The sequence below is a fragment of the Hylaeus anthracinus genome, unplaced genomic scaffold, assembly GCF_026225885.1.
Source record: "Hylaeus anthracinus isolate JK02 unplaced genomic scaffold, UHH_iyHylAnth1.0_haploid 1, whole genome shotgun sequence".
NCBI lineage: Eukaryota > Metazoa > Arthropoda > Insecta > Hymenoptera > Colletidae > Hylaeus > Hylaeus anthracinus.
Window position 1 is genome coordinate 823,873 of NW_026533255.1, and position 12,007 is coordinate 835,879.

At 42.5% G+C, this 12,007-nt stretch overlaps 1 protein-coding gene across 1 annotated transcript; it reads left to right on the forward strand.

Moving 5' to 3' along the window:
* The first annotated feature begins 4,056 nt into the window (after positions 1–4,056).
* LOC128896473 (ribonuclease H-like) lies at positions 4,057–10,446 on the forward strand. The gene is made up of 2 exons (XM_054159836.1): positions 4,057–5,036; positions 10,413–10,446. The coding sequence occupies exons 1-2, from the start codon at positions 4,441–4,443 to the stop codon at positions 10,444–10,446; spliced, it is 630 nt and encodes a 209-aa protein (XP_054015811.1). The 5' UTR covers positions 4,057–4,440.
* The last annotated feature ends 1,561 nt before the right edge of the window (positions 10,447–12,007 follow it).

Genomic DNA, 12,007 nt, shown 5'->3' on the forward strand with positions numbered 1-12,007 from the left:
AACTCTTCCCCACTCAGAAATACCAACGTACCTCAATCCTTCATTTGACACCTCCTCTTGCTTCTCTTTCTTAAATCTCGTCGTCTCTCTTCCTCTGCATGTGCATCATCGTCCCATACCAACTCTTCCCCAACAGCAATAACATCACAACTCTTACTTAATCCTCTATCCCCAAATAACATCTCGACTTCATTCTTGTTTTTCGTCAACTCTTACATATGCTGTCTCTACTATGTTCCTGGTATTGGGTAACCATACTATATATCCCTCGGCTCTTAATGCGTATCCCACTATAATTCCAAGATCTGCTCTTGCCTATAGTTCATCTCCTTCCTCTCCCGGCACATGAACGTACGCCAATGAACTAATAATCCGCAGACGGCCTACCGATGATTGGTATCTCCATCATCTCTCACCTGGTGCAACATCGTTTAATAATTCGCGCACGTACCTGCTCTCTAAGTGAACAAAACCATGCAATGCCTCAGCCCAGAAAGTTTCTTCTAACTCACTGTCTTGCAATATGGCTCTTACACCCTCCATCGCTGTCCTGCTAAATCTCTCTGCAACCCCATTCTGATCTGGCGTATACGTGAATGACCCATCTGCTTTTATTTCTTCCTGTCTCAAAATGCATTGAATACTGACCTATAAACTGTTTAAAACATACGAAAACATCAGACTTACTCTTCATGGTATGTATAAATACTAGGAGTGTGCAAGCACGACTTGAGTATCGGGCCCCGCCCGATAAGACTCGAGCTGCTCGACTGCCTCGCCCGGCTCGTAACTCGTAACTCGTTCGGACGAGTTCGTAAAAGATCGTAGTTCGGATGAGTTGCTGCCGATACTCGATGAATGTAGTTAAGGCGATTGAGTTGTTGCGTAAAGTGTAAAGTTATTAGGGTGAATAAAAAGTTCTTTCATTTTTTAAGTTGTTTCAGATTATGCAATATTTTGAAGTCGTTTCAATTACTTTGTATGTAAGTGTTATATATCATTTTGTAGCTTTTGAAAATCTCTTTCATATTTAATTATTAGTAACATAAATTTATTGATGGTTTAATTTTTTTTTGTTTTAGTAAAATAATTGAAAATTTTGAGATTCGAGTACTTTTACGTCACTACAGAAACCAAGAGTTTAAAACTACTGAAGCAGCAAAGAAAATAAATATTATATTTTGCAGGTTAAATAAGAATATTTAGTGTGGTATAAAAACAAAGAAATACAACGATATGATAAGTTTACATTACAGCCTTACATACCACCTATTTATCATGAATACTTCACTATGTTACCTGTAAAGGAGAAATAAGTTGAATATTTATTTTCTTTGTATTTTTACTTAGCTTAAGGAATAAATTTACATTTTACACTTGTTTATTCATATCATATTATTTCGTATAATTTAAACATTAACATTATTATATCATAAACATGGTTATTCATATATTTACATGTCTTTATTTTAATTATTAGTTTTCGCATTAAAAATTTATTTCAGTGAAGCTAATGTCTATAAAAATATGGACCTAAATTTCCTTTTGTTTTTATTTTGTATAATATGTTATTTTTTAAAGTTGCATAGAGGAAGAAGAAAAGAGAAGAAAAAAGAAACAAGAGAGAAAAAAAAGATAAGCGAACAAGGTACAAAACAAGAAAAGAAGAAATAAAAGCTAATAAAAGGAAACTAGAAGAATAACAAAGAAAAGAGAAGAAAAGAAGAATAAGTGAAGAAAAGAAAATAGAGAAAAAACAAACAAACCAACACAACACACAGCAAGCAAACTAAGAAGAATAAAATAAACGCAAGAAACAACAATCCGATATACAAACGAACGATCAAACCGACTAAAACATACCCATATAAAACCCCAAACAACATGACAATCAAAGTCATACAAATAAACCTGCAACACAGCAAGGGGGCGACAGCCACCCTAGTTGAAATAATGAGAAGAAAAGAACAGACATAGCCCTAATCCAAGAACCCTGGGTGTGCTACAATGCACCCAGAGGTCTTGGATTAGCGGGGAAAAGACATACACCAACAAACGATGGCAAAATGAGAACATGCATTCTCACACGAAAGGGACTCGAGCCACTCTGATCCCACATTTAAGTGACAAGGACAACACTGTAGTGGCCTTCGAATGTTAGAATCCAAGTCCAAGCCCAAGCCCAACGAACAATGATAACCACGAAAACTACAGATGGCTCGCCATATCAACATACCTACCATGGAATGCCAATGAATCACCCCCAGCTGACAAACATAGAGGAATTCTCACATGGTGCATCGAAAAGAATATCGTAATTGGAGCTGATGTAAACACAAGACACGTTAGATGGGGCAGCACCGACATCAACACCAGGGGAAATAGAATGGTGGAATTTCTAGACGAATTCGGCCTAATATGCCACAACAGAGGCAATAGCCCGACATTCGTAACAAGAATAAGAGAAGAAGTATTAGATGCAACCTATAGCACTCAAGAAATGTCTCATAGGATAAAAAACTGGAGAGTGCTAGATAAAAACAGCCTCCCCGACCATAGAAATATATCCTTCGAGATAGAAGAGCCAATAACAAGAGCACTAATCAGCAGAAGAAACCCAAGAAAAACCAGATGGGTTGAATTCCTGGAAGAGATCGACACAAAAATCAACAACCTCCCATCGAGATACGGCAGCAATAGCATAGAGCTAAACACTGCAGCCGAAGCCCTAACCAAAACAATTGCTGAAGCATGAGAGAACAGCACCGAAGAAAAAGAGTGCAAAACAAAAATCGACATACCTTGGTGGAGCGAAGAAACAAACAAAAGCTCATCAAGAATCTCACCACAATAGCAAGAAGAAATAAACCTGACCCAAGCAAATGGGCTAGGGTAAAAGAAGCTAAGAAAACCGTAACAACCAACATACTGAAACCCAAAAGAAATAGCTGGAAGAAATACTGCGTCAGCTTCAACTCTGCAAAAGAAACAGCAAGACTTTACAAATTACTAGAAACAAAACCTCATGAAGCACTAGGCACCCTAAAGAATGCTGAAGGGACATACACGAACAATGATCAAGAAATTATAAAAACTCTTATGAACACCCACTTCCCAGGATTCCAAGAAATAACAATAAACGAAGATACAACAGAAGAAGAAAATGCCTCCAACACAACGCATAACCAACCAGCTGACTGGAATACGGCCAACAAAATCATAAACCAAGAGAAACTGAAATGGACGGTAAAATCATTCCAACCAAACAAAGCACCGGGCCCTGATGGAATGTACCCGAAAACACTTAAGATGACAACAACGAATGAGAAAGCTAGAAACTACATGCTAAAAATCATCAGAACAAGGCTAGCTCTGGGTATAATACCAAAACAGCTGGCAAGGCACGAAAGTAGTCTTCCTTCCGAAACCTGGTAAAGACGACTACACAGCGGCAAAAGCCTTCAGACCAATCTGCCTAATGTCTACAACGCTCAAACTAACCGAGAGACTAGTAGATAGACACATAAAAAGTACAAACCTAACAACGAAACCCCTACATAAATCTCAAAACGCCTTTAGAGCCGGCCACTCGGTAGAAGTGGCCCTACACAAAATAGTTAACTTTATGGAAACAGCCATAAACAAAAAAGAAATAGTAGTGGCATGTTTCATCGACATAGAAGGCGCTTTTAACTGTACACCAACGGATGTAATGATACAAGCCCTCCACGAATTCGGCGTAGAAGCATGTTTGATAAGATGCGTCAGATACATGCTAGAAAATCGCAAATTAATAAGTAGCAGAGGCGAAACTACAATCCAAGACACCGTCCAAAAAGGCTGCCCACATGGAGGAACATTATTACCACTTTTATGGTGTATGGCAGTGGACAGTCTCCTATACGCCCTCGAAGACAACAATGTCAAGGTAATGGCCTATGCAGACGACGTAGTATTCATAGCAGAAGGGAAGAACATAACCCAAATCAGAACCAGAATTCAAGATGCACTAATAGCCCTAGAGGAAAATAAAGAGACCAAATCTAGGCACATTAGAATTCACCAACAAAAAACTAAAAACCACTAGGAAAGTGAAGTACCTGGGAGTAACAATAAACGAGAAACTGACATGGAGAGAACATGTCTTTTTAAAAGTAGCAGCTGCAAAAAAGAATCTCAACCTCCTATGCCGAATACTAAGCCCAACATGAGGCATGATTCCCACAACAACCAAATGGATCTATGAAGCGATCATAGTAGCGAGAATAACATTCGGAAACATTGTTTGGTGGCAAACATCTAACATGATTACAGCCACCACGAAACTAGATAGCATACAAGGTACAGCTTTAAGACGGTACACTAAAAACCACACTAACAAGGGCATTAGAGGTAGTAACCAACTGTTCCTCTCTAGAAGTTAAAATAAAAGAACTAGCAATGAAGACAGCCATGAGATTACACAGCAGGGGCCAGTGGGAAGATACTGGTAGAGGCCACAGCCAGATAATCCAACCAAACGGCAACGAAACGATTAAAGACATGTATATGATGCCAAAAGATAGACTAATCACAGAATACATATTTGAGAAAAGATACGAAACCAAAATCGATTCCAGAGAAGCATGGAACACTACCACGTTACACCAAAACAATGATATAATATGGTATACAGACGGCTCTAGAAAAGAGAACCTTTCCGGTGCAAGCTGGTACTGCGGGAAAGGCCTATCGAACGAAGGCTTCAAACAGCTTGGGAAATATGCAACAGTATACCAGGCTGAAGTCATAGCCATATCTGAGTGTACGCAAGAAATGCTCAACCTGAACATAAACTGCAAAAGAATCACAATATGCACAGATAGTCAAGCGGCAATCAAAGCACTCAACAAAGCTGAAAACACATCAAGAATAACCAAAGAATGCAAAATAAGATTGAATACACTTGCCAAAAATAACAGAATAATAATACAATGGGTGCCGGGACATAACGGTATAACAGGCAACGAAAAAGCAGACAGACTGGCCAACAGGGGTCAGACGAACCTCCGATAGGGCCAGAACCGATCATCCCACTACCAGAAACGTTATACACAATGGAAATAGAGAAACTAAGAAACCCTATAAAAAAGAGAAAATGGGAATAGACACAAGGGTCCGAACAAGCTAAAACTCTGCTCGGCACCGAAACAAACAATAAGAAGAGAATCAAACAAATTCTCAACTTGAAGAAAGAGGACGCGAGAAACGTGGTGAGCATCCTAACAGGACACGCTCCCTTAAAAGCACACTTGAATAAGATGGGCAAATGCCCAGACGACCTATGAAACCAATGCGGAGAAGCCCCAGAGACAACGACACACATCTTATGCAAATGCCCAAGACTAGTGATGAAAAGAAGCAGATACTTTAAACAGTTTATCATAGACCCTAACGATGTGAAAACACTAGATCCAAAAAAGATAGCAGCATTCCTCGCCGACATCAATCCATGGAGATTAGAAGATGTTAACGCAAAAGAATGAAAGGGGAAACATGGAGATACAAAAATATCGGAAAACGGGACTCCACGGCAAACACCCAATAAACGGGAAACCAACGGAGTCCTGCCGAGGCAGAGGATCACAGAGGGGAGCGAGGCTGAGGCTCCCTTCTCCCCTTTCACAACAACCAAAACGCAACCGCAGTCTAACAAGAAACGAAATAAGTAAGCGAAGGAACGATGGGAAGAACCCAGGAAGGATCACCGACTGGTGTTAAAACCAATAGGTGGACCGAAGGGCCCATCCCATCGTTCAAACCCAAAACGAGGAAATATAGTACAAAGTAAGACAGCACACAAAATGTAAGGAGCAAGGGACGCGCACTGTCAAATAAATCTCACAGAAGGGTGAGCCCAAGATGTGATCGCCGACAGGCCACTAAGCCAGAAAGCAACAATCACATGGGCCTCCCGAAGCAGCGTCCTCGTCAGACTCCGCTGAATCACCAGGACAAGGATACTGAATAAGAGATATAGCACGGCGGCAGAAATGTTGGCGTGGCCACAGATAAGAAGAATTCCACCATCGTAGGAAAAGGAGTCACGGGACCACATAGATGGATCCACCGACTCCATGGAAGGGCTTGTGTCCCTGGCCTCAGAACAAGGTATCAGCAAGGCAGGCACCAGACGGAATGAGAGGCATCTCGCAGAAAATCGCACACAAACGACACTCCACAGATCTTCTACTCCGCTGGGTGTAGAACAAAAGGACACAGCAGGGGAAAGAGTAGAGCACGGGACAGGCCATTGTATCATACCAAGAGCTGAGAGCGGGAATATCCAGTACTTTACTCACCGTAGGCCACCATACCTACGGCTGACGACGTCCGAGTTCCCTCACTCGCGTCCCGGTCAGACTTCTCATCATAGTAAACGAAATATACTAGTAACAGGAAGTACGCAAGGCAGAGAGATGCGCCGACTGCGCCTCGGCGAATCCACCGTAACCGAACACAATAACCATCTCCTAGAAAAGGGTTCGCGCACCTCCCCACAGAACGGGAGGAGTTCGGCCTAGGACGGGTGGTGACCGTCCGACCAAACTACACCATCGTAGGAAAAGGGGTCACGGAACCACACAGATGGATCCACAGACCCTGTGGAAGGGTCCAATGGGAAAAGGGGGGAACCCAAGTTGGTCCCCCTTGAGCGGGTGGTGACCGCGAGCTACGTAAGAAATTCGCCATGTCTTCGGGGTTAAGACATGGGGAACAAAATAATCCAGCCTAACACGAATATGTTAGGCCCGCCAAGTAGGAAAGAGTGGCAACGAGGACGGGTTGGCAGGCCTGACGGCTGGGGCCTTTCCACGAAAGTCGCGTCCGACCTTCAGACACGCTGTGGGGACCCTTCACCTGAACACTTCTCCCTGCCGCACTTAAAACAAAAAAGGAATCTAGAAGTAGGACTAAGTACGACAAAAGAGGATAGGTAGAATCATGTATAAGCCGGTCCCCTGGCACGGATGAACGATGGCGAGCCTTCATTCGGATCAGGGCCCGAGAGGGACAGTTAGAGAAGAGGGGGGGGGGGTGGATTTTGGCAAACCGCGTCTAGGTAGCCAGACCCTGCAAAGGAGGTGGGTAAGGGCAAGAGGGACGGGGGGAGTGTTAGGACTAAAAGGGTAGGAGATACGGAGCACTCCGACTGAGAACGAGGATCGAATAACGACCTCAGGTGTATCATGGTAGAGGGTGGACAGGACTCTCAACTTTGATACATGGTGTAAAGGGGCGAACATGCAGGCTGGTACTGCAGGTTCTGACGGATGTGGATTGCCCGATGCTCAACTCCTCTTCGCCATTTCCGTTAATAGGTAGAATGGCCCCGCCAAATGATGGACCACCCCCAGCGGAGTAGCGCCCATCCTCGAAAGGATAGGCCCGGGTCCAAGAGAAAACGAGGATCGCCCGAAACGCGGGGTCGAGACAGGAAGCTGAGGTAATGAGTTCCCGCCTGGTCTGAAGCTCCTCGCTTAAGCCAGGTGTGACTGTGGACACGGTCAAAGTGCCATTCGCCCGAAAGAAAGCCGGGGAGCACACCGGTGCCCCCCCCTCCCCCCCGGTTAGTAATGCGAAACTAGGCGAAACTAAGATCGCGATCGGCGCGCGATATGAACGCTGATTCGCCAACAGTATTCAAATGGTCAATGAGGTCCGAAAAGAATGCCAAACCATTGAACCAATTGCTATCATCTAATTCTGGAATCGGTTTGCCTGCCGTTTCCATAAACATTTTTACTTCGGTCTTTAGTCTAAAAAATCTGTCAAGAGCTCTTCCTCGACTAAGCCATCGTACTTCAGTGAAATATGGCAGCTCGCCATAGTCACATTCTAATTCTTGAAGGACATTTTTAAACTGCACGCGCTTTAGCCCGTGATTGCGGATGAAATTGATAGTGCTAACTACTACTGACATTACAGATTCAAATTTAACCGTTTTTGCGCATAAATTTTGTTTATGCACGCTACAATGAATGGCAATATCAGTATAAGGTGTTGTTAAAGAATTTAATTTTTTGTTTAACCGGCCTATAAAACAATATTTCGACCTACCATTGATGGTGCTCCATCAGTTGCAACTGAAATCAGACTATGCCAATCTAATTCACAACGGTCGACTGCCTCTTCCACGCAAGACATAATATCCTCTCCTTTTGTCCCGCTTCTATCACAAAAATAAAAATTTCATTACTAATGTAAATGTATTCCTTTTAATTAAAAAAAAATTAAAATTGAACATAAACATTAATAAATTCACAACGAAATTAACAAATTTGACAAAAAATTAATAAATCAATTATAAAGAATAACAAATGCAGTAAACTTAAATAAAAAATCAATTAGTACAAAAAAATTAGTATTGCGAAGAATGGTAACAAAAGCATTACAAATTTTATAAAATATGTTTCACTATCTGACTCGGTATTTATTTGCGTGTAATCCGAATCCCTTGATTCTCATGATCTTTCTTGCACATCTCTTATTAAATGATCCTCAATTTCAGTAGAATCACGAAATTGTTTTCTGGTAAAACTTGTTCGTTGTGATGCAATCAGCGGATCGGACATCAGCAGAAGGGTTTTAAATAAATCAGTGTTCGAGTCTTGTCTATTTCTTTTTCTTGTGTGATTTAATCGATGCCTCCGAATTTCTTTATGTGTGGCTTTATATGTGGCTTCTAAAACTTGCTCAAAAGATATCCAATTGGTAAATCGAAATAATTAATAATGTCTGTGACGCGAATAATAGCCGCGACCCTCTCCTCTCGCGCTCGCGCCCCGCCACGTTTGATCCTTATTCCCCCCAAATATAATGTCACCGACCGCCGCTAGGCCGGGACCAAGCGTCACTGTAGAGCGCGGCGCTCTCTCACAACCAAAGGTGGGGAGCGTCGCGCATAAGTACTGAGACCGCGACGCTCCAAAGGCAGAACGCCTGAACGAGCAGTACTGTACGTACCGAGCCATAATACACAGATTTGCCGTTCAAACGCTCTCGTTCATTTTGTTGTATTCCCGGCATATCTACCGCCAACGGAGCCCGTTCATAGAGAACGACCACGAGATCCCTCTAAGAACGCGGTCAACTCCGTCTATTTCCTCGTCCCCTCTCAGAGGCTTCCGGTCTCGAGGCGTGGGACAACCTTGGTCGCCGAAAGACGTGTGTGCACTGACAGCCGTTTTCGGGCCTCCACGGCAACTCGCCCGGGAAGAAGAGGTGTGCTCGCGCTGCTGACTCGACACCCCTGGGGCACCTCCCTCTAGCATCCGCTTCCCGCAGTCCGACTACCCGTCGAATTCTTGTGCAAGGGTTCGTACACCCTTAGACTCGCTATTTAGAAGCGTGCGACTACCGATACCGTTTCCCTTTGCGGCGAGGGCTCGGCCCTAACTACTACTACTACCCCCTTATTGTACTCAGCGAACCCCGGCGACCGGCTGAGCCGGCGCAACCCTTCGCAACGGTTCATCCGCTACCGAACCACGTTATCGTGACATGTCACAACCATGATGTAAAACCTTATACACGTTTATAGGCATATAATATCAACTGTATTTGTTTAGGTACAATTCTAGGGTTTCGCTTAAAAGTACAATATATTAACATATTTTAACGGAGCTAGATAATACCCTTAAAATTATTTGAAATTTGTATATTAAATTTATATTTATTTCTGTAATATTAGAAGCAATGTCGTAATTCTTAAAAAATCTCCTCGCTGTATTGCTGTCGTTGCTGGTACCATATACAGGTTTCGGCTTCTCTATTATAAGGCCGAGACGAGATTTAAATTGTTTCTGGATCCTCTGCTCATTATTTTTAAATAATTTCTTGTGTTCTTCTTCTCTTACTTGCCATTTTTGAAATGGTAGTCTGTAGGCGATGTGAATAAGGCATTCAAAGAACCTAATCCACAGGTGCAGTGTAAAGATACCAAACCGATAATGTTCAAGTTTTAGACACTTTTTCTGTAGTTTTGAACAAATTTATTTCCTTTGGAGTCGCTCCGCAAATATAACACTTAGAGGTACTATTTGTGTTACATAAAATGTTACTAACACTGCCATCTAACACAGTGAAATGCAATTGAAGATTCACTGTCACATTCTACTTGCCTAAATTAAACACATATGGAGAGAGAATGTCAAGGGCCGCATTTATCGAAGCTTCATGCTCCCTAATTGGAAAAGGATTTTTTGTCATAAATAAGAACTTAATCAGTCGATAAAAATGCATTAAGGATGGCCGAGGTAATATTTAACAAACATTGTAAATTTATCTCTGAGGATATATCAGTTACAGATATTGGCGGTAAAAATAATTTGTTCATCTCTCTAAACTCTCTAACATTTGGAAAGCATTTCTAATGCACTCTATTTACAAAAGAACAAAGAGTAATTAATATATTTCCTTTTCGACAGATTCAGGTCTAAGTATAATGCAATTATTTCGTGCGGCAATAAGATGAAATGTGAATCAGTTCCGAGTAATGATCCTGATAATCTTGCAGCAAAGTCAAGTTCTTCTGATGATCGTGTACAGATTAAGTCTTGAACCCGACGTTTTTTGGTTTTCAACGAGGCATCTGCAAACGGCATTAGAGGCCTTCCACGAGTTGGGCCCGGTTGTGGTTCGTTAGAAGTTGGTTGATGTTCGCGAACGGGTGTTCGATTCGGGGACTGTACGAATGCCAGAGATCTCAATTTTTGTTAACAATAACAATTTATTTTCGTCTATTCTTACATAAAATTACTGTACAATGAGAGAGTAAGGACAGTACTTGTTGACGGTTTACTGGTGTAGAAGTGTTGTCTGAAACAGTGCGATGATGCATTGGCGCTGTTAATCTGTGGATTCAGCCCGCCTGTTGAGTGGTTGAACCAGGTGTGATGCAAACGTGTACTCTGCACTCAGGTTCTTCTTGTGCTGTCTAACGGTCACTCCCGCACTCCGATACGTTGACTTTAGTGAGAATTGATACGCATTGTACTTTGAGGTGGCTGTGATAACTCGAGACGACTTGACTACGTTGGTGATGAAACCAGAATGGCGGCTCCACACATGTGGCGTGAGCGCGCGTTCCGAAAAGGGCCGATATTCTTCACACTGTACAAGAGCGCCCTCTGTCGGTCGATGTACAAATCGAAACGGCGCTGGCAGCCTTAGGGCGCCTCTTTCATCTGGGCCGATTCGCAAATAGTTGGTCTTGTATTAAAATGTCTGCAGGTATATTAACTTTACTGCAGCACCGTGCAGGATAGCGTAGGAAAAGGTACTTCTTTGTCCTTGAACAGTATTTCCATTACTTAACGCTAAGTGATAAACTTCACAAATCTCTTGAAGTTTTTTTATCAATATTTGCGAAACTCTTATTAATATTTAAACGCCCCTTTAGTTCAATTAAAAAGTTCGATATTTTTTCTGATTTATTGCTTTGTTCGAGCAAACTTGCCCTTTTTTGGGTGGAGTTTGGATTCGATTAAACGCGCGAAAGCAGAGCTGCCGATATGCTCCCGAAGCTTTGTTCGCGTACGCGAGAATGTTCACAGAATAAAAATCAAAGTTCTCACACCACAAAAGTATATATCTACACCGCTTATTAATTATTTTTATTTACATATATACACACAAAAGCCGAATAGTAGAAAATAGAAAGGTAGAGTTTTCGCTTCCGAAGTGCCCCGGTTCGAAGCAGTGAAAAGCGGAGAAAAAGACCGAAGCCGCGTGGTTCGATTGAAAGATTGGATAAAACGTAAAGCGAACGTACTGCGCGTTAGCGCGGCTTACAACAAACTGATTAGCCGGACGCTCGCACGGAGATTCCCGATTCTTGGAATCGTCTGGAAATTCGTTCAGCGTCGCCCGCCTCTCCCCCCAGCTCCTTCGGCCAACGGAGTGACGTAGAGCAACAGCTACAGAGAGAGACGGAGCGAACGCCGAACGTTGTCGTCTAAAAAAA